The 25,072-nt window shown below is 36.9% G+C and overlaps 1 protein-coding gene across 2 annotated transcripts in view; it reads right to left on the reverse strand.

The window, feature by feature from the left end:
• Positions 1 to 25,072, reverse strand: part of LOC106090264 (neural cell adhesion molecule 1) — a 782,082-nt gene that overhangs the window by 426,759 nt on the left and 330,251 nt on the right. For both annotated transcript variants that reach the window (XR_009397497.1, XM_059364284.1), the window contains exon 2: positions 9,779 to 9,905. Coding sequence is in view for 1 of the 2 variants with exons in the window: in XM_059364284.1 (XP_059220267.1) it covers positions 9,779 to 9,905 (127 nt within the window). In the remaining variant the exon portion in view is untranslated. The remainder of the gene's footprint in view (positions 1 to 9,778; positions 9,906 to 25,072) is intronic.

Genomic DNA, 25,072 nt, shown 5'->3' on the forward strand with positions numbered 1-25,072 from the left:
ACGAGGTAAGCAGCAGTGTTGGAATAATGAGCAGTTTTAGCGTGCTAAGTAACTAGTACGATAAAGAGTACTAGGAGCTAGCTATGATTAGTCGATTGACTAACTACGTGTGTACGTAACTTGTACTGTATAAATCAGCAGTATCGCCTGGTAAATTACGGGTAAAGTCAATTAGGTTCTTTTTTTATTTGCCGATCTAGAATTAAGATACAAAAAATTAATTCCAGCCAAAATGTAAGAGAGTCTAGAGGCATGACATAAGAACTTAGACTTGCTATTACAAAACTGAATAATATGGTTGCTTTGTAACAGCATATTAGTCAGAATTCGTACATTTTGAGGTCAAATCTGCTTAGTCCTCTACCCATCAACCGAATCATGCCGATCAAAAAAGGTCTATGCAAATTGACGAGGTTGGAAACCTCTTTCAAACAGAGTGGTTCTGATCAACAGACACATAGGTAAATGATGAAAGGGGAACAGGCAAAATAGGGAGACTCTATGGGGTAAAATCAATTTCTCTATGCGTAACATAGTGACGATGCCTGTCTTCATCGGGGACTACTTCTTAAAGGTATTTAAGGAAAAATTCCAGGGACTAATGACTATTAGGTTGATAACAGACAGGTCCAGAGTCTTGCTATCAAGTTCTAAGATCTTTTGCATGAAAGGTGCCTATATCCTTACCGGTCATATCTTCTAAAATGTAATAATGACTACCAACCTTTTCCTTCACACGAGCCTTTAAATATAATGGAGCTAATTTCGCATTAAAGCGTTTGTCTACACTACTTTGTGCGAAGTTTCGCCTTAAAATCTCCTGCCCGATCTTAAAAGTCTCATTCCTTGTCCGTAAATTATAACGGCATTGATTGGCATCATACGCATCCTTTATGTGCTTCTGAATATCCTTTCTTATGATCTGTAGATTGTCATCCTTAGATAACTTGCATGTAGGCTCATCGAGCAAGTTAAGTCGTCTCAGTAGCGAATATGTTGATCCGTGTGTGATCATATCGAATCCGTATAATGCATGGTACGGAGACATCCGAATAGCCTGATGAATGGAATTTCTTAATGCGCAACTAATGGCACTTAGATTCTCATCCCATCTTGTATGATCACCCTTCAAATATGCGCGAATACCAGCTATTAGCGATCTATTCACACGCTCTGAAGCATTAGCTTGCGGTGAATATAATGCTGTATACATGTGTCTGATGCCTAAAGAGGTAAAATAGGCGTTAAGGTCATTTGCCTTAAATTGGGACCCATTGTCGCTAACAACGGTCTCCGGTACCCCGTAGCAATGAAAAATCTGCCTCTCTAAGAAGTCTTTTATAGCAGTAGACGTGAATTTCCTCATTGGATGTAACCAATGAAATTTGCTGTGATGGTCTAGCACTATAAGTAAGCCTATATGCCCCGATTTACTTCTCGGATACGGACCCAGTAAATCTATATAAAGCCGTTGGAAAGGTCTTTCCGAAAATGCAGGCTTTCCCAGTTCAGGCTTCATAATGAAGTTTGGTGCCTTAGTCGATTTGCAAATATCACATTTGCCAATGAACTCCCGTACGTCATGAACCATCTTCGGCCAAAAGAACCATCGTCTAAGCAAATCTAGCGTCTTGGCAATACCTCCATGTGCCGCAGTCGTGGAGTTATGAAATCTACTTATCAAATCATTCCTCAATTCCGATGGAATCCACAACTTCCACGCATTTTGTTCATCCTTTTCAATTCCATTGTAGTGTTGTGTGCGAATATAAATAAATCTGCCCACTACTTTCACATCAGGCCATGTACTGGGTTCCTGCCGAACTTTTTCCTTCAAATGATTATACTCCTCACCGTCAAACGCAGATGAATCAAGATCGATCTCGGGACCACTGAATTCAAGAGAGCTAACCTCCTCATAATCTATTCTCGAAAGAGCGTCGGGAACTACGTTATCTTTTCCCTTACGATGGCTAACCGTAAATTTAAACGCCTGAAGTTTTAGTACCCACCGGGCTAATCTACCACTTAAATTCGGTTGTCGCATTAACCATACAAGACTTGAGTGATCGGTGATCACTTCAAACTCTTGTAGTTCTAAATAACAACGGAATTTTTGAATAGCCTCCACGGCAGCGAGACATTCGCGCTCGGTGACACTGTAACTTCTTTGTGCTGTATTCAACTTCCGGCTCATAAATGCTACTGGCCGCTCCTGTCCATTTTCATCCAGTTGCACAAGTACCGCTCCGATCCCATAATCACTAGCATCGCAGTGTACAAAGAATTTTTTCTCAAAGTCAGGGTTCATAAGTATAGGTGAGGAACTTAATAAGTCCTTGACTTTCTCGAAGGCAGTATTGGCTTCAGAGGTCCATTGAAACTTTTTCTTACTTGAAAGAGTTTCAGTAATCGGAAACACGATAGTAGAAAAATTTTCTATGAATCTTCTATACCATCCTGCTATGCCGAGAAAGCCCCGGACTTGTTTCAGATTCTTCGGTGTAGGCCAATTCCTTATTGCCGCAACCTTCTCTGGATCAGTCCTTATTCCCCCATCTCCTATTATATAGCCTAAATACTTAACCTGGGTCACGCAAAAATGACTTTTCGCTATATTCAGGGTCAGGTTCGCATCACGGAATCTTTCTGCTATTCTCACTAGAATAGAAATATGTTTCTGAAAGTCTTCTGACACTATAACCAAATCGTCTAGATACCCGAAGACCGCATGTTTCAAATCCGGCAGAATAATATCATCCATTAGACGGCTCATTGTTTGAGGGGCATTGCACAGCCCAAATGGCATTACCACAAACTGGTAAAGAGGTCTGCCTGGGACTGTGAATGCAGTGATTGGTCTAGATTCCTCATCTAATTCAATTTGCCAGTATGCGTCTTTAAGGTCTAATTTAGTTATTATATTAGCCTTTGGCAATCTAGAAAAAATTCCTTCTATTGAAGGCAGAGGATATGCATCCTTCTTGGTTACAGCATTGATCTTCCTAGCATCTAGACAGAGGCGAACTTTATGCGGTTTAACAACCATCCTCATTGGGGAACTCCATGGGGAGTTGGAAAGTTCTATGACCCCTAAGGACAACATTCTGTCTATTTCGCTATACATAAGCTTTTCTACGGCCGGCGATACCGGGTAAAAACGCTGTTTGATAGGTCTGGTGCTTTGGACTTCGATATTATGTCTAATCAGATGGGTCTTTCCCAGTCCTTGTTTCTGGAAATCAGGAAACAAAGTGATAACAGTTTCTAACTGTCGTCGTTGACTGGAAGTGAGAGGGTAGTAGCGTTCCTTAAAACTTTCTGACCTATTGTCATCATGTGAATCGGACAATGTGGACTTAAAAACGGACGATTCGGATTTAAAAATGGACGATTCGGGTTTATCACTATCAGGTTCGATCTTTAAGGTTGGTAAATCTGACTGTGATAAGTTAAAAATAGATTCATCTATAACATCTACGGCCTCAATAATATTAGGAATTAAGTCAAACTTTTTCCAAAAGTCAATTCCTAAAATCAATCGCTTAGAGAGGGATGGTATAATAAAAAGATTCAGTTGCTGATATCTATCCTTAAAAAACACTGTAACATCCAGCCAACCAACAACAGCTTGAGGTCTAGCGTCTGCAGTCTGTACTGAGGATTTACATTTCGTAAAATTCGGAAATTTCGAAAAGTCTTCTAAGGCTAGATCAGCGCCTATGCAACTGATACTTGCACCTGTGTCGAGTAAGCCATATTCAGTAAAATTCAAAAAAGTAACCTTGGCGTAATAGCGTTGGTCCTCGCAATCCGATAAAATCGCAGAAACTAATAATTTCGAACATAACTTCCGCCTTCTGAAAAAGTTTCGAAAACGTCGTGTAGACCTTTTCTGTCGAACATATGTGATTTGAGCAATGTCGTCATCTTGAAATATCTCATTACGTTTAGCAATATACCTTTCCCATCTTTGGTGGTATGGAAGTCTGGGATATAGGATCTCCCTATCTGCAATAGCCGTAGCCTTAGTATCTGTAGCATTCTTAGCTAAATCTCTTCTTAAAATGCGAACAGAACTTGATTCGTGTGAGGTATCTATGTCTGGTTGGTGTAGAAAACATTCTTGAGTAGGGGACAAATCAGGGTATTGAAGTTTTGAGGTTTTGTCTTTAGAAGAAAAAGGTACTGTTATGTCTGAATCGGATCCTTTGCCGGGGTCTGAAATTTCGAGTTTTTTGCTCTACGAGACTGACATCTTTGACATTGAGGTTTATAAGTGTTCTTTTCGCCACAACCGTAGCAAAAAATTGATCGATCTTCAAGGCAATTTTCCCAATGATGACCCTCCTGGTCACAATTCCAGCAACGGGATGTAAACTCAGACTTCTGAATGGCGTCAATAGAGGATTCCCTACATTCCGGAAGATCATTACAAAAATCATCTGTACCATCATCTAGTTCAGCGATTTGTCTTCTTGGGAGTACATTGTTCCTGTTTGCAAAGTTACGCTTTACATACTCATCATTGAGAAAACTTTCGCGCATCTGAACTAATTTCCTTAAATGAGGAATAGAATTGACTGGTACGTTCAATAATTCACGCCTAATATCTGGCCTTAAATTTCGTGTGAGAATTTCTATTAATTCCATATCGGACATAGGAGATGGAAGTTGATCCACTATAGCAGAAACAGCCTCATAAAAATTGTCAAAGGACTCTCCTGGCCTTTGTTTTCGGTTTCGTACTTCTTCCCGGATATCGAAAGAAGATTTATAGTCTTTATATTGAAATCTAATGGCATCGCAAAAGTCAGCCCACTCAATCACCTCGACCTGCTTCCTGTATCGCCATAGCCAAGCGCCTGCCTTACCGGTTAATAGAATATGTAAATTCTTACATATAACTGAGAAGTCACCATTAAAATTGTCTTTAGTTAATGTTGTCAATCTGTATAGGAATTCTTCGACATGTATCGTGTTGGGTGAACCATCGAATTTGAGTCCCCAATTTTGGATAATCGATGTGACTTTATCTGTGTTGTAGGTTGTAGAACCAGAAGTTAATGAACTCAGATTCGAAAGGTTTCGTTGGAAGTGACCACGGACACCGTTAGCGGCAGCATTTTGCCGAATATTTGGAGGGCTAGTCACCGAATTATAATTCGGAGATTGTGACGTGTTTTGAGTTGGTGCATTTGCCGTTAAATTAAAATTAGTTAACATTCTCTGAACACTGGTTTCAATCATTCTATTAATAGTATGGTAATCTACCGGAAAATTAGTTGTGGGGTTTGAAGCAGAATTTTCAAGTACTCTAGTTGCACGATTATTCGGGCGAGTGGTAGGTGGATGTCCTGTTGCTTCCTTTGGACTTGCGTCTAGTAAAGGTGTTTGCTCTAAATTCTCAAAAGCTAAATTTCTGCTCATGCTTCTCGTGTGATATTGTTTCGCCATTGCACCACGAGGCTTACTCTGGGGTTTGACACTTTTCTTTTGTAAAGATATCTTTTGCAAATCGGACAGGTCACATGACTGTCTACAAACCGGACACTCGCTCTGATTCAATAAATAATTTTCAATACATGCTCTATGAAATGCATGGTGGCAACGAACTAAGATAAGACATTCTATCTTCTCATTCATAATTTCGCCACAAAGGGGGCAACCTGAACTAACTGATTGATTTTCTTGGCCCGACAATAAAGAGGCAGTAAAACCAGAAGCTTCATCTTGTCCCACTGGCAAAGATTGGTCTAAGTTCGAATCATGTGTCTGGTTTTCAGACCGTGGTCTGTTCTGAGCAGGTGGTGGCGTATGTGCCAAAGACATATTGGAATCTTTTTTTCCTAAACAAATTATATTTTTCTACCGAAAATACGTTAAATAAAAACTTTCAAATGAAATTCGATATTATATTTTTCCGTTGGTCTTCCTGTGTGAAGATTTTGTGTGGGGGGGTTTTTACGTATTAAGTCAGGATCAATAAGGGATAAACAAATTTGGGCTATTTTAACTAAATAAGTATTATATCGCCTGTAGTCTGACACACCAGCTAAGTTACGATGTCTCAAGATTAAAACTACTATCATTTATCGGATAAATATTCGCAAGTAGCAACATATTTATGTTCCATTATAAATGATAGGGCTGATATCTAAGTCAAAACTACATGGGAAACTAATACCACAAAAAGATCCAGGCGAACCATGGATTTACTAGTCATTACCTTATCTTGGAAAACAATATGAAGAGGCTAATCGGTTAGTCTACTCGAAGCTTATCAAGTAACTAAATATCCATAAAAGCATACAAATTTATTTACAAGGAAGATTCTAACAGAGAAAATCTAGGAACTCAAGGATAGATATGAAGTCTACAAACTTTAAATGAAGTTGGGACTTGAAAGTAACCAAATATTGGACACTTCCAGCCCCACGTTGGGCGCCATTTGTAATGTAAATTATTTAACTTTGCTTGAGTTAAAGTCTCAAGGTTGATTTGGCTGATCCTACAAACAGCCTTTTCCACGGCTAGGAAAACAGAGACGGCGGGAGCCATCAATAAGCTAGCTAGCAGTCGGGATTATGGGGGAGTTCGTGTCTCAATTTTCTCTAACCGCACTTTTATTACAAAATTTTATATAGACTCCCTAGGATTAACTATAATTCATTCTACTTTATAAAATCTACGTAGCCAGACAACCATAGTAAACAAAAAACAAACAACACAAAGCCCCTCTATGGTCATATAAACAATATTGAGAATAAAACTGAAAAAAGTATTGATCCCACCATAAACAAATGGATCTACCAGATGGACATAGATCCGCGCCTCAAAACCCTCACCAGCCTAATTTCCTAGAGGCGTACATTTTCCTAGGAACCCACGTTGCAACCCCCTTACACAACCGACCACACAGGAGACCTTAGGATGAATTTAACGCAACATTATGCTCGACTTGATATCCATTTCCAAACTATTTTTTGGAAACAATTCAATTATTTTATTAGTTAACACGATGATTAGGAGAATACATATATAGAATAGAGAAAAGTACGTGACTTCATTGTGAATATAGAAAAATCTAATTTAGATAGGCTAGATACTAATTAATACTAATATTTTTTTTTTAATTTTTAATTATTTTTGATAATTTAAATTTCTAAAGAATAATGATTCGTAACACTGTGCCTCTATGCAATCTTCCTTCATTGATCTTTTTCTCTAAATCTTATCAATGAAGTAAAACAAAATCCATGAATGAGTTTCAAGTTCAAAGCGTAGCCGTAAAACAAAAACAAATCTAAACGTATGTATGTTTTTTTTCACATTGCAGTTTGTCATATATATGTCTGTACACTGTGGCTTAAGAATCTACGATTAAGGGCACTGATAGCAACAAAATTATGGGTTCATTCCAACCATTCCTCTCTTTTGTGTGGGAGGTATTTTACTACGCTTTGCGTTCTCATTCATAGAATGTTAATCATCATTATTCATATGGATATTTTTCTCTTTTTAATGATAATTAAGGTACTCTACTCACCATACCAAACCAACACGTTGAGGCCTCAGCGATCGATGGGTTGATGATAACTATGTTCTGATGGTAATAGACATTTGCTAGATATTAAGAGACTTGTAAGGTGGTTAATTATCGATATGATGATGATGATTAATATGAATATTGGAAAAAATACCTGGTAATGGTCGAATTAATCTAAAGATATTAAACTAATTTAAATCTAGCTTCTTGCAAGAGATACAAAAAAATTATAACGCCATTACAAGGCTAGTGGTAGCGCCATTCGATGCACAACTTCTGGTTTCGTCATCTTTTAACTTGTAGACAAGAGTTGGGCCAGATTTTCATTCGTTGGTGTACTTTGGAACACTATTTTAGAACAAAGTGCTCCATTAATTAAGGGTCTTCATATTCTTCGGAAACTTAGAAGGTCATCTTTCCGATCCCAGTGGGATTATAGGTGCTCACGTGGCTTATAATAAACTCATTGCCGCCATGTGGTGGGGCTGCCTATAGCACTTATAAAGGCCTCTGTCGGGTATTTCCAAGTGCTCTTAAACCAGAGAACTGTGGCACAGCTTGGATGTTATTTAACACTTAGCACTGGACAGCCTGATCTTGTATGATATCTGGTTCTTGGGAAGGTTTAACGAGGGAAGAAAAAACTAAGGGCTCTGGTGGTATGTGAAGACAAATTGAAAAGGCTTCTGCCACCAGACCCGTTTTTAATAATTTCTTGTCTTCTCTTTTTTTTTGTTTCCTGCCGATGCTCCGCGTTTACTCCGATTTATTGGTTCAATGGGATGACAATTTGGACATGGAAATTTATGTAAACCACGTGCGGACAATCGCAAGTACTCTTTTTTCGTTCGCCAATTTCTATAAAAATAGTCGTCGTTTTACAAAAATAATTTTTTTATGCACCATTTTCTCAAGATTTACCTTTTCCAATACAATAAAGAATTTAAGCCCCTTATAAGGGAAAATTATTTTAGAATTTTAATTGGATGGCGAGATTTCACAAGATTTATAGACTTTTAACTAATTCCACTGATCTTTCTCGATGTGTGATCTCTTTGAATATTGATTGAAAAAGGAAGCTGTAAAATATTTGTGCAAACGAGGTAAGCAGCAGTGTTGGAATAATGAGCAGTTTTAGCGTGCTAAGTAACTAGTACGATAAAGAGTACTAGGAGCTAGCTATGATTAGTCGATTGACTAACTACGTGTGTACGTAACTTGTACTGTATAAATCAGCAGTATCGCCTGGTAAATTACGGGTAAAGTCAATTAGGTTCTTTTTTTATTTGCCGATCTAGAATTAAGATACAAAAAATTAATTCCAGCCAAAATGTAAGAGAGTCTAGAGGCATGACATAAGAACTTAGACTTGCTATTACAGGTGGAGGGTATATAAGATTCGGCTCAGCCGAACTTAGCACGCTTTGACTTGTTTCTTATTACTTTTGTTATTTTGCTTTACTTTATTACAGTTTTTAACCTTTATTATTTAAATAAAATTTAACCATTTTTGTCCCAATAACTTAATTATTTCTTATCCAATAAGGTTTTATAGCTCCTTTAAAGCTATGTACAGGGTGGCTGATGAAAGCCGCTACCAAAAAAAAATGTAATAACTTTTTTTCTATTTAATAATAATAATTTAATAATTAATTTAATTAATTAATTAATTAATTTAATTAATAATAATTTAATAATTAATTTAATAATTTAATTTAACATGAATAAAAGAAAAATGTATTCCATACACCGAAAAAAAAATGTAGCAATATTCATCATTGTAGCAATATTCATCAGCCACCCTGTTCTGTTCTGGTTAGACCATGTCCACTCAAATACTCAGAAAAATACGTAAATGTGCGGACATCCTAAGATTTAAGACAACTTTATGCTTCTTATTCAAGTTTGATATTGCTTGCCAATTATTTTACTAGATGAATCAGATAGTACCTGGCAAGAGGAAAAAAGTAATATAACAATATCGAAAAAATTATGCTAGTACAAAGATTAATCGCAATATCATTCGCATTTCATCTTCAAGTAATCCTTAGCCGTCAACTCAACGATGTTAATAAAAAAAGGAATATTAATGATGAAAAGCACTTTTAATTCCTATCCAAATTCTACAAAGAACTGAAAATACTCTTACCATTGGTGAAAATGGGGGCCGTGGAGAAAATTGCGAACAAAGGAAAATCACGCAGTCAGAAATGGAAAATTAAAACTTACCTATACAATGGTATGCCAGCGTTATCACGAAACCATAAGACCATGTAGACATCATCCAGTGGCGCAGATATGGGACATGGCAGTGACACTGATTTACCCTCGACAGCCTCAATATCTTTTGTTTTAACTATTAACGGGAGAGGCGCAAAGACCAAACATAATAGTTAAGCCCCAAGATGACGATTATGGTAGTAGTGGCAATATTGGCCCAAAGAAGATGTGACCCCGGCCAGTACGGGAGATAGATTATGGAACAGAACAGCGACAAATGCCAGCAGGTGTGTTAACAGAATCGCCACAGGACATCAAAAGCCAAGAACAGGCAACAGCACAAGATGCGGCACAGGATCCATGTTCATAGTCGTCGTTGGCGGAAATGATGATGGTGGCAATGACGATGACAACGATTTGCAATGTCGTGGCGTTAGTTATGGAAATGGAAATAGCGACGCAGGTCATGGTATTACCCCCATGGTTTTGTTTCGTTGTTATCCCACATGAATCCCATGGCCATGACAACGCCATCATCAGCAGCAATGTCGGTGCGCATTATTCCCGCGTAGTTATTATTGTCATTTAGTTAGTTACCGAGCCGGTGGCATTCCCCCACCCCCCAGAAACATGGTGAATTATTGGTATTGAGAAGATTGTCATTCGATTGTTGGATATTTTTATCAGTAGCGTGCAGTGGGATGCGATGTGGTTGGACGCAGACACATTCACATTATATTTTCGGGCCAACAGCAATAGCGGCGACCATGCAAATTTAATTAATTTAACAACATCATCGTGGTCCAACAATCATCAATTGTTTGATGGAGAAAATTTAATACAAAATAGGCAAATAGGAACAATGTCACCAAAGCCATTCATTCATGTTATTCATGGTTCAGGATAATGGTTGACCACAACAAAATGTTTAAATGGGTGTCCCCAATTTAAGGTGGTGGCAATGTGATTTTTTTTTTTGTTGAGCGTCAACACCAAACAATTTCCCACACAAACGTTACGTGGATCAGAGTTCCAGAAAATTTGGTTAATATATTTTTTTGACCCCCTCCATCAATAGCAGTCAAGCAATGACATAATATCCAGGTTGAGATATGTGGTATGCAACGCATATTTGCAAAAGGTCCACAAAATTCGATGTTCAAAGGAATGGAGGTTTGGTTCCCCGGTTTTTTTTTCGTATTTCATATTTTTGTTGCAGGCGTTGCAAAGCATTGTTGGTTGGTTGGTTGGTTTGTGGTCATTGGGTGTGCGGTTCCATTAGCATTGGGTGGTTCGTATTGGTATTGACAGTGTTTTTGGTAGCGGTTAGAGGTTATTGTTTTCATTGTAGGGTTGCGGTTTTCAGACAATGTTGACATTGTATTAATTGTCCCCATATATGTATAAATTCACATGCACGAACAAACATCCACACAGAGATGACATTCATTTCAACCAGACCATACGTACACATATGAGATATTGATTTCGATTATAGTTATTGTCATTGTTGTCGTTGACCGCCCCCATTTAGCGAAAACCAGATATGAAGTTGATTTAGATAATTGTTGACATTATTATGTACAGTACCGACAGTTTTCAAGTCATTATTGTTAATGATATGATGGTTTCACCGATGCGTTCCATTGGTCATTTCAAATATTTGTCGATTATAGTAAACGGACACAAAAGTCCCAAGCACATGAAAAGAGAAAGATAATTGAAAAAATATATTTTAGTTGAAATTCACAAGATGTATGTATGTATGTTATTCATATCAAATTTTTTTTGAGATGTATCATATCGTTATAACAAATTTAAATTTGTCGTAATGCAATAAAAGTACTTCGTTTATGAACTCAAAAGGATTAATCGGTAGATCGGTCCAATCAAGACCACTTTGGAAGTGGAAAGTTCCAAAAACATCCACTGCTTCAGATTCTGTCTAATTTAGCTAATCGATAGATCGATCTATGTGTGTGTACTGAAAGGAGAATGCTTCATCGCATCAATGAACGCGTTTCATTAATTCAATGAAAATTTTCATTAATACCAAGAACTTTTTTATTAATGCAAAGAAAAGTTTTATTACTGTAAATTTTGTCATTTCGTGGTTTCATTTAATGAATGAAACGGAATTCATTGGTGGAATGAAAATATTTTTGCCTAAAATAAAAGTCAATTATGTGAATATTTCAAAAATTATTATATACCACTATGCATCCTAAAGCAGTATAGAATAAATTAACAAATAAGTTGTTGAAAACGTTAAAAATTTTATGTTTTCAATTGGACAAAAAACAATGAAAGCGATTTCATTACCTTAATGACGAATTTTATTAGGTATTTCGTGTGCTACCCTAGAAACAATTTTGCCACTGCCGTGATTTGAACTCATTATCTCAAGTTTACTAGTCTTCCATGCATCCTCTAACCTAGATGAAATAATTCAATAAAAAATGACTGCACAGTAATAAGTATCTCAATTAATTACATAAAAAAAAGAAAAAAATAAAAAGAAAATTTTTGGAATACGAAATATATATTTTTTTGCCGAATTTTCCAAAATCAGTATTACGGAAACAAAAATTGTATATATTTTTTGCTGGCAGGGGATTCGTACCTGGGCTAAAAAAGTACGAAACCTCTGCCAGCAAGAAATAAATACAAATTTTTTTCATTAAAACTGATTTTAGAAGATTGAGTTATTTCATCATTGGATTGAGGATGCTACCAAACTTGAAATAATGAGTTCAAATCACGGCGGTGGAAAATTGTTTCTAGGGTATTAGTCGAGAGAGTGACAGAAAAAAAAACCGAGAGCAATTAATTAACGAACGAAAACAAGCAGCGCGAGCTGAACAAAGAAAATAAATTGTTGTTAGAAAACATTATTAGTAGAAAATAAATTATTTTCTATTGATTGAATGAAACTTGTTTCATTAATGCAATGAAGCTCTTCGTTGATTCCAAAACAATGACAAATTTCATTGCATTAATGTAAGATTGTATTCCGGTTACGAAGGGTTTCCTTTTAGTGTTGCAGCTATGTGGTTCAGCTTGTTTCAATCTTTATCATATTCTTAGGGTCTAATACAACTAATTCAAATAATATAATACCATACAAAATTAGTAAACTGAAAAAATTTGTGTCCTAATTTTAAAGATTCAAGTCAACGATTACCAAACTTACAAAGGATGATAAATTTTCTAACATTCTCACATTAAGGATACATTCCCTCATATTAAGGATTGGTATAGGAGATAAAAATCTAAACTGAAGGTCGAAATATCGTTGAATGTTAGCAAATTGACCTTGGGAGAAGACAACAGTGAACTGTAGTTAAAGATGCTAAATAGCCGTACAAATAGGAGCAACTTTAAATGTTTAATTATTTTAAGTTAAAATGCTTAGTTAAAAAACGTTATCAAAAATTAATAATTTGACAGTCACCTATGAAGTAAAATAATAATCAATCATCGATCAAAATTTGAAAGGCATGGTCATGTCAGTCAATAAATAGGAAATTAAATTTAAAGATAGTATCTTTATTTCAAAGTTTTGGTTCTTTGGCTCGTTTTCGTTGCCAAAATCAAACGAATGAGGAAAAATCTTAAATTTTGGGACAACTTTTTTGTCAGTGTACGAAATGCTCGTTTACGGTACCAATCCCATAAATCGAGAGATCGATCTATATGGCTGTTATATTTAATTATGGTCCAATCCAGACCATATTCGGCATGGATTTGAAGGGGTATACAACAGCTTAATGTTAATTATTGCAAGGAAATCGTGTAATAAATGCTCCTTTTGCAGGCCAAAGACCTTAAATCGCGAAAACGGTATATATGGGGACTAAAAATGACAAGTTTGCCCGTGTTCCTCTTCCTATTTATCTATAAAAAGTTTATCTGTTTTTTGCGCCACTTTATTTTGGTTGTTTAATATAGTTGTTGGTTTTGTTTGTCGAGCTGAAACCAATAGGCTTTGATTTTGCTTCTTGTTTGATTTTTTTTAATGCTATAGGTAAGTTTTTCAAAAATAAAACACATAAAATTCAGAAAAACGCATTAAATCTTTAATTGAATCGATAGTACGGTCCAAATAATTTAATTTTTGAAGATTATTTCATGCAAATGTTAACCGTGGCAGCGCCTCAAATGGTCCTTCCGCTTAGTCCAATTTTGTCATACTCTATCCAACATTTCGCCCGGCATCTCACGAATAAATGTTTTGTTGTTCTTTTCCCATGTGTCAATTGAAGCGGGCTTGGTTTACGATTCGCATTATCTTAGAAGAAGTACGGTCCAATAATGCCACCAGCCGATGCTGCATGCATGCCGATGGAAATGTTTCTGTCTGATCTTCGATCTAAAATCGACAAATCAGCTTATTTACGTACCGATTGAGCCAAATATGAGCTTCGTTGTAAAATGGAAGCGTCGCGCGATAAACTTTCTTAAAAGAGCACGCATTTTAATAATAAAATCCAATAATTTGATTTGTAAGACCATTCATGGTTAAATTATATACCCGTCTGAAGATATTTGAAAGTGAAACAAAACACGAAACCTGCGTGAGCTGTTTAAACCAGCGTTGCCGAAATGATAATAGCTAAAATATCACCCTTTATTTAGAATAAGAAGCAAAATAAAAATCTGTTAAATAAGCTTAGGCATATGTGGTGTGTTCTTATGTATTGGGCAGGCTATGGAGATCGCGATTTCAATGTCGACCAAGGCATCTCATCAGTCCAATCAGCCGCAAAAAAGATTACATGCTTCCAACAACTCACTAATGAGTAAACTGTGCAATGTTAGAAGCATGGCTTTTTGAGACGAACATTGGATCATACTAGGGTACCATTCTTCGAGCGCAGTAAGAATGGTAAACCCCAACCACCAATATCTCTAACTCAAAAAGATCATCTTACATCAGCAACTCATATAATAGCCAAAAAATATTTTGCACATTAAAATAAATTATTAAATATTACGTATATTTGCAAAATATGTTAATATTACCATAAGAATGCAGATAAAACAAGGAATGCAGCGTTAACGTTCAAAACTTCTACTGATCTCGTAATCAAAAAATATACATAAGTTATGTAACCTGATCGCCCAAGGACGGACGCTATTGATATTTTATATTTAACTAGCTGACCTGGGCCCGCTCCGCTGCGCCTTCTTTTACTTTATATGGAACAAAAGTTTCCTTGGAATATTTATTTTAAAGAGCTTTTAGTGAAATACCATGCTACGAATATCGCTTGACTAATTGTTTAACAATATAATTGCCTTTGTCCGAATCCCATATGATCTTTATTGGTATTTATTAAGTTTGGATGTAAGGTGTACTCCATGCTTAAAATACTTTATTTCAGCCCGCTACTCTCACGATATCTTATTTAGGGGTGTTTTCGGGGGTGAGGTGGTCCCCTGGGCACTTGGCCTGAGGGGAGTTTACACGATGAGGCGTCCCCCAAACACATGGCCCAAAATGGGTTATCAAATTCGTTTTATAATCTTAAATACCACATATTGGCATGGTCGAAAAATTTATCAAATTCGTATTCTACGCCCAAATACCTTTATTTGAGCCCCATTTTGCGATGGTCACTGAAAAATTGCTGCTTGTGGGGTATTTTGGGAAAGGGGTTGACCCCCAGAAAATTGGTCCCGAAAATGCGTATCAACTCTTGCTCTACCCGCCAATTCCTTTCATTTAAGATCCACATTGACATGGTCGGTATATATGGCCGATTTAATGGTGTTTTGGGGATTGGGGTGGTCGCCCAAACACTAAGCCCGGAAAATATATCAGCAACGTGTTCTATTCTTATATATCTACATATAATATTTTTGAACCCCATATAGCCATTGGCCTCAAAATTGGATATTAAATTCGTTTTCTAATCTCATTTAAACTCCTTATTGCAAAAGTCAGCAAATATGTCCGGTTTGGGATATTGGCCTTAAAAACTATAAATATTTAGTTCCACTCTCTTTAAGAGCCAAATTGTCTTGGTGAGCAAATACGCCCTATTTGGGGGTTGCAATGGTGGTGGGACGTCCCCTAGACAGTTGGTACCGACTGTTGATATCAGACATGTGGTCTACTCCCAAATACCTTTATTTTGAGCCCCATATTTCCATAGTCGGCAAACATGAACGGTTTGGGGGTGTTTTGGGGAATGGGCGGCCACTCTGTGAGTTGGCCTTGAAAATATATATCGGATTCGTGTTCCACTCTAAAAACCCTCTTATTTGAGTCTCATATTGCAAAAGTCAGCAAATACTTACTATTTGGGTGGTGTTGTGGGGGTGGGGTGGCCCCATAGACACTTTTCCCAAATATTGATATCAGTTTCGTGCTTTACTCCCAAGGACCTTTCATTTGAACCCTATATGGCAATGGTCGTAAATTTGTTCCCTTTGGGGGATGATTTGGGAAGAGGCGGCCCCCCAAACACTTGGTCCCATATCTGTATATCAGATTCTAATTCTACACTCAAATACCTTTTATTTGAGTCCCATAGTGCCATGATCGGTAAATATGTCCGATTTAGGGGTGTTTTGGAGGTTGGGTGGTGTTGTGGGGGTGGAGTGGCCCCATAGATACTTATCCCGAATATAGATATCAGATTTGTGCTTTACTCCCAAAGACCTTTCATTTGAGCCCCATGTGGCTATGGTCGTAAATGTAGGGGATACATTGGGGGTAGGTTTTTGGGGAGAGGGGGCCTCCTAAACACTAGGTCTCATATTTGGATATCAGATTCTAATTCTACACTCAAATACCTTTTATTTAAGCCCCATATTCCCATGGTCAGTAAATAAGTCCTGTTTGGAGGTCGTTTTGGGGAAGGGGTGGACCCCCAGAAACGTGGTCCCACATTTGGATATCATATTCGTATTTTACTCGCAAATACCTTTCATTTGAGTCACATATTGCCATAGTCGGTAAATATGTCCGATTTAGGGGTGTTTTGGGGGTTGGGGTGGTCCCCCTAGCACTTGGTTCGACAAATGGATACCAGATACGTTTTCTTATCCTAAATACCTATCCTAAATATCCCATATTGTCGAGATTGGTCTAAATATATGTTTGGTAGGTTTTTAAGTTGGGGCGGCCCCCCAAGGAGCCTCACTCGCAATTTGGATACCAAATTTTTATTTTTAGGGTACTATATGAGAGCACACAAAATTTCGCTTAAATCGCACCACCCATCTCCGAGATCTGGCGTTTCTGAAAATTAGGGTAAGGGGGAGGGTCCGCCCCCCTTCAGATATCAAAAAATGTAGTACCCTATTTTCACCACGGGATCATTGTGCACCATCTGTGAAAATTTCAAGAAAATCGGTTTAGCCATTTCTGAGTCTAAAAGGAACACACAAACATTCAAACAAACAAACCTACAAACAAACACAAATTGATTTTTATATATAAGATATTTTGGAAAAATGGTATCAGACTAAGATTTAGCTCCCATATATATATATATATATATATATATATGTATATATATATATATATATGTATATATATATGTCGCCCGATTTTAACTTAAATGGCCGTGGTAGCTACAATTTCCAACCGATCTGCACAAATTTTGTCGCGAATTGTTTTGTTACTGATCTTAACATATCTGCAAAATTTAATTAAAATCGGTGCGTTTTCTATTCCGTCAAACTTGAAAGCTCACATGCAGGAACATGAAACCCGGATTACATTTGTGAAAATTATCTATTGGCAAAAATATTGAAAAAGTTACTATTGGCAAAAGTTTAAACCTTGTGTCATGCACTGGTTGTACACTGCAGTTGTCAGACCTATAATGCTATATGGTGTTGTGGTCTGGTGGACGGCCCTTCAAAAGTCCACCTACTGTTCAATTCTCAGGCGGATCCAAAAGATGGCGTGTGTGTGCATAATAGCCGCATTGAGGACGATACCATATGATGCACTGAAATAAATGCTACACCTAATGCCTCTGGACATTGTGGCTAGATGTTGTGACTACTGCTGTGAGGCTGAGGGAGCTTTCCTTTTGGTCATGCGGTGCCTACGGACTCTAAGTTATCCTTGATACAATGTCCGATGTTCCAGCTAGTGTGGATTACACACAACCTTAGCCGCTTTTTGATGAAAAGTACTGTACCACTATTCCTGACAGAAGCCATTGGAACTGCAATATACCCGGTAATAGAAGATACATATACTTCTGCACGGATGGTTCCAAACTAGACGACCAGGTGGGCTTTGGGGTGTACCATAAAGAACTTATATTGATCATATCGAGAAAATTACCCGATCACTGTAGAATGTAGAAAGCAGAGATCTTTAAAGAAGTTGTGGAATGGCTAAGATATAATGTCTTAACGACGATTGTCATAAACATCTTCTCAGACAGCCAGGCAGCCATTAAATCCCTGGAGAATGTATTTCTGAATTCAAAACCGCCCTTGACTGTAGCAGATCTCTCAACGAGTTGCCTGAATAGGTAAAAAATTCACTTGTTGTGGGTGTTGGGCCACAGAGATATCCCAGACAATTGTAGAGTGGACAAGTTTGTGAAACTGGAAACTGCCTCACACATTCCAGAAACTGGAATTTGTGGATATGCCTCTAGCGACATGCAAGCTACGTGTTCATGATCTGTCCCAAAGGGCAACGCATGATGAATGGTTACAAATTAGAACGTCATGACAGGTCACTGTCTAATTGGAAAATATGCTGACAGACTGAATATTGCCAGTAACGGCAATGATGAAGAATAGACTATAGAACTTCTGCTGTATGTGTCCCTTAATGGTAGTCAGAAGAAGTTCCACTTAAGAATCTCATTTCTTACAGAACTTGTCTGGTTAACGAAAGTGAACACTCGCAGTTTGTTGAACTTTTTAAAGCGATTTAGATGGTTCAATGTGAGGAACTAGAAAGCATCCTCCTTCCTTTGTTCCTGTAGTACCAAAATTAACGAAAACATCTTAGTGAATGTGATGGCAGACTGGCACTTAAACCTAACCTAACCCTTATTCTAATTTTTCTTAAAACACGCTATTATTAATATTGTTATTTTCATTTTTATTCAATGAAAGAATACTTGTTATAGCAAACGATGGGACTGAGATAGATGACGATGATACTCTGCGGTGCGTACTGGAAAATAGGCAAGTCTTAATAATTTAAAATTGTGAATAAACCTGAAGCCCTAAAAATTTTTATTTTCTTGTAAAAAATATTGATTAGCCCAGTAACATCAATGGAAATTTTTGTAAAAAATGTCGATCATAACCAAACATCTCATGCAAAATTTCTGCCAAATAATAATTGCGAACTCTAGATCGGTTTATATTGCAGCTATATCAGGTTATGTACCGATTTAAACCATACTTGCCACAATTGTTGGAAGTCATAACAAAACAAAACTTCATGCAAAATTTCTGCCAAATTGGATAAGAATTGCGCCCCCCATATCGGTTTATATGACAGCTATATCATTTTATGGACAGTTTTTAACTATACTTAGCATAGTTATCGGATGAAAATTGCACCCTCTAGTAGCTCAAGAAGTCAAGATCCAAAATCGGTTTTTATGGCAGCTATATTAAAACATGGACAGCAACATTGACCGATATGGCGCATTTACAATCCTAACCGACCTACAATAATAAGAAGTATTTTGTGCAGAATTTCAAGCGGCTAGCTTTACTGCTACGAAAGTGTGCTTGCGACAGACAGACGGACGGACATGGCTAGATCGACTTAAAATGTCATGACGTTCAAGAATATGTATACTTTATGGGAGAATATATACTTTATGGCAGAATGACGAAATTAGTATATATATATAATTAAGAGTGGACACAAAAGTCAATAAAGGTCCATAGTAATTTCAAAGAATTTTAAACACCCAATTATTCTAAAGATATATTGGTTTGCAAACTAATAAATGCAAACTTATATATGCAAAATAATAAATACGCATATATAAGGAGGCTATATCAAAATCTGTCCCGATTTTGACCACATTATGTGGCCATATTGGTTTTCGTAAATAAAACATTGTTCCAAGTTTCGGAAACATTTGTTAGAAAATTCGCTGGCCACTAAATCATTCGTGGCCATTCCATTCGAAATATTGAACTGAAACCCAACAAGGTACATACATATATGTTCTAAATAGTTTTGACATTATCAGACGATCTTGCCTTATCCGTTCGTCTGTCTTTCCTTATTTCGAAAGCAGGCAAACTTCCGAAGGAGTAAACTAAACCAGGCGCTTGAATTTCACACAAATATTTCTTATTTTGAAGTAATGGGTCAAATCGCTCCTTGGTTTGAAATGGCTATAATATGCATCAAACATCCGACTCGACTTTTTGCACCTACTGTTTCTTAAAACTTCCAACATTCATATAATTTTTTGAGCATGTAAAAGGCGCAATCAAAATTCAATTTATCTGAAAATTTGCAAATTGGAATTGGTTGTAACTGCAAATGCAAATTTGCCCATGGACTGTCCGATCCGATGATAAAGGACCTCGTTTTTATAGCCGAGTCTGAGCGGCGTGTCACAGAGCGACACTTCTTTGGAGAGAAGTTGGCAAAGTACCTCACATTTGTCACTTAGACGAAGAATTTATCATGCCGATTTGATCTAGATAGGAAAATATTTGGACATTGCTGCCATTAAGACTGGTCTCTGGCGTAAGTGTATTGACCTCATAAAAGGCGTATTTCTTTTTCTATTTTGTCAGGATTTGAAGGATATTAGGCTTGTTAAACATTGATCTAAATTTTCCATTGCGTGTCCATATTTGGTGTTCAAAACCTCTTTAAATTGTAAACAAAATGATTATCGAATCCAAAGGCAGGCGTATACAAAAAATATACAAACAATAATAGCAGTTCATTCAATAAATTACATGTGTCGCCAAGGCTTGGCATTTTCATCAAACTAACACCTAATTAAATTATAATGTATCACATACTGCCCTGCTTATAGATGTCTAATACTAATGGTTAATTAAACGTATTTACTATTAATAAATTATTACTCCAACAGAGTGGCAAATGTTTACACTCATGTCAGAATAGTGTGTCCTACAAGGGACCTACAGCACACCAGGACGGACACAGGCCGTTGAATAACAGATGAAATCACATGTAATCATGAATTCTGCATGTAAAAGGTGTCGATGGCATTTTGGGAGAATTTATGTTGCTTCTTTCACATAATTATTGTTTAATGTATATAACTTATACATATGTATGTATATACCACGTTTTGTAGGTGTTCAAGAAACATGCGAACAAAAATGGTGCATACATAAAGCTAACGCAAGTTGTAGATTAGTAAAACATTAAACGTACAACTATAAACAAGTCCCGTTGATAATGACCTAACAAATGTGATTCGTGTAATGAAATTAAAGAAGATATTAAAAACCAAGTAAAAAGGCATTAAGTTCGGCCGTTCCGAACTTTTGATACCCACCAACATAGTTATATTTGTTATCAAAATTTATTATAACACTACTATATCCATATTAATATCCAAGAGAAGGTTTATACAAGTAACAGTTCGAAAATTCAGTGAAATCGGGTAATAATTTCACCGTTCATGTGATTAATGTCGATCGATCTATATGAAAGATATATCTTAATATGGTCCGATGTGGACTATATTTGGGTTGAATGTATTCTCAATGTTTGAAATTTCAGCAAAATCGCAGATCTTGCGCTATATCTAAGTATAACCCGTTGTGAACAATTTTCGGGACTGATGTTAAGAGTCTTAATACAATTCACTGTTCCAAATTTTAGCGAAGTCGGCGGATCGGTCTATATGACAGCTATATCGAAAATATGTTCCGGTCCCGACCATTTTTGATTTGCTTATCGACAGACCTAATAAAACTTACTGTTCTGAGTTTCAGCAAAATCGGGTAATAAATGCGCCTGTAATAGGCCTGAGACCATAAATCGGCATATCGGTCTGTAAGGCTGCCATATGTAAATATTGTCGGATAAACACCATTTTCGGGTCGGATTTCAAAGCCCCTAGTGCAACTCAATGCTTCAAATTTCGGCAAAATCGGATAATAAAAGTGTCTTTTATGGTCTTTAGACCCTAAGCTGAATATCAATCTATATGGCAGTAATATCTAAATATATCCCGATCTGGATCATATTACGGATAGCTGTTGGGAGTCCTAATACAACTCACTGTTCCAAATTCCATCGAAGTCGGGTAATAAATGCGCCTGTTTTAGGCCTAAGACCCAAAATCGGCAGATCGGTCTATATGGCAGCTGTATCTAAATATGTTCTGGACCATTGTTGATGTCGGATATCTACGGGCCTAATAAAAGTCACTAAGCCAAAATTTAGCGAAATCGGGTAATAAGAGCGCATGTTATGGACCCTAAATCGGTCCATACAGAAGAAATAGGAGTCTGTGCAAAATTTCAACTCAATATCTCATTTTTTAAAGACTGCAGCGTGATTACAACTAACGGACGCACGGACGGAGAGACACAAGGATATCGTTAAATAGTCTCAGAATTTTACAACGATCTGAAAATAAATCGTAAAATAAAACCACAGAACAATACATTAAAAAGAAAAACATTATAAATAAGAATTAAAGTTAAAAAGAAAAAAAAGGTCAACCCCAAAACGATTAAATCTTTCGATTCACAATAGATTGCTTAAACATGCATCAAAAACACCAAAGATGGGCACTATTGAATCATAAACGATTTGAAAAACCCATAGCAGTTATATCGAAATATGTTCCGATTTGGACCAAATTCTAATAAGTACAAGTCATTGTTCAATTGTATATAACAAAATATTGATCTTTTAAGTAACTATATCTAAAAATAAACCGATCTGAACCATATACGGCACGGATGTCGAGAAGCCCAACATAAGTTACTGTGTCAAATTTCTGTGAAATCGGATTATAAATGCGGCTTTTATGGGGCCAATACTTTAAATCGACATATCGGTCTATACGGCAGCTATATTCAAATCTGGGCCGATTTGGGCCAAGTTGCAGAAAAATGTCGAGGAGCCCAACGCATCTCACTGTCCCAAGTTTCGGCGAAATCGGACTTTGTGGCCCCAAAACCTTAAATATAGAGATCGGTCTATATGGCAGCCATATCCAAATCTGGACCGATATGAGCCAAGATCGAGAGATCGGTCTATATAGCAGCTATATACAAATCTCGACCGATCTGAGCCAAGATCGAGAGATCGGTCTATATGGCAGCTATATCCAAATCTGGACTGATCTGGGCCAATTTGATGAAGGATGTCGATGGAACTAACTCAACTCACTGTCCCAAATTTCAAGAATATAAATACTTTATAGGGTCGGATGTTGTATTCGATGTGTTGCAAACGGAATGACAATATGAATATACCCCCATCCTTCGGTTGTGGGTATAAAAATATAGTCCAAAATGATATTGATAAATTAAAATCTCGTGTAGATCAAGTTGAAGAAATATTTTCAAATTTTTCTAATATTGGCCAGAGTTTGCTTATTGATGTAGGACTTTGGGAATTGCTAATGGGTCATATCGGTTCAGATTCGAAGCTGCAGTTGTTATCGAATTTGGCTGAAATTTTGGGTAGAGTGTTTTGTTATGACTTCCAACAACCGTTCCAAGTTAGGTTCAAATCGACAGTAAGCTGATAATGCTCCCATATAAACCGTTCTGCCGATTTGATATCATGAGCGATAGCTGGCAAACTGTCGATATTCGCTTCATTCGACAGTTTCGATGTTTTTGAGCACTCAAAACAATGAATTTTACGAGTCATACGCCGTATAATCCTGACTTGGCACCGAATAACATCTTTCACGTGTTCGACCGCTTTCGTGATTTCGACAGACGAACGGACAAAGCTAGATCCACTCAGAATGTCGAGTCCATCAAGAATATATATATTGTACTTTATGGGGTCTTAGACGAATATTTCGAGGTGTTACAAACGGAATGACAAGATTCGTATGCCCTCATCCTATGGTGGTGGGAATAAAAACTAAACATTTAAAGACGTTTCTATAAAAAGTTGGAAAAATTATCGTCTTTAGATTAAGTTTGCTAGCATTTGGCTCAAATCTTTAAAATTAGGACAAACATTTTTCCAGTGTATATAGCTGAATCTTACACTTATAAAGATTTAATCCCTATAATTTGGCTTAGATATGCACAAACTTTGTCACGAATTGTTATAGCCTATCTGAATACCTCTGCTAGTTCATAGTTCATCAAATCGATTCATTGTTCATCAAATCGATTCAAATATGCAATGATATCAAATTTTGTCTTTTGTTTAAATATCGTTTTAATATTTATGGTAACAAGAATAAATCAAAGAGCAATGATAGTAGCACTTGAGAATAAAGTGCCCAAATGCATCTGAGAAAAATTGGAAACAATTCTTTAAAAATGAAATCGATTTTTGTAACACAGCAACATAAGCAAAGCAAAACGAGTATCTAAATATGTACAGCTTTTTTTCTCTGTGCAACAACAACAACAATAACAAAGCAAAACGAGTATCTAAATATGTACAGCTTTTTTTTCTCTGTGCATCGTTTTCTTTTCTCTTCGCAGTTTTTTCTGTGCAGCTTTGTTTCCGACTATTCGACTATAAAATCGATTATTGAACTTTTTAATCAGTGAAACTCGACTTTGGCTTTATTACCCAAAGAGTCGATTAAACGATTAGCCGAAAGGCACTAGGACAATCAATTCTCTGTGGAACCCTACAATTTTATTAGCTGAAGACTTTGGAGAAATTCGAAAAATTAACAAAAGAAGACGACTTATTGTGCGAGCTCTCACACATCGGCTCAAACCAGCTCCTTTTTGACCGACCAAAACATCGAATTGATGGGTCATCCGCCGTGTAGCCCTTACTAAAGCTAGCAAAAATATCGATGGCGCTATCGATTCTATCGATATTTAATTTTTTGACTGAATATGGATTGATATTTGCTGAAGTTCTCGTCAGGATTCGAATCCAGGCGTACATGCTTACCTCTGCGCTAGGGTGGCCGCCACCGTGCCCTGCATCGGATCTATTATCAAATCCTTTTACATAGAGCCCTTTTGTAAACCAATTACCCAATTTGACTTCTAAAATATTCCACTGTTTATACGATCTAAAAAATGTCGTTAATAAAATTGATAAGAAAATTTTAAGCTTTAATACTCGACACAATCTCGAGGATGGCGCGATCCGCATAGTTTGGGTGCCGGGCCACA

This window comes from Stomoxys calcitrans, chromosome 3 (assembly GCF_963082655.1).
Source record: "Stomoxys calcitrans chromosome 3, idStoCalc2.1, whole genome shotgun sequence".
Taxonomy (NCBI): domain Eukaryota; kingdom Metazoa; phylum Arthropoda; class Insecta; order Diptera; family Muscidae; genus Stomoxys; species Stomoxys calcitrans.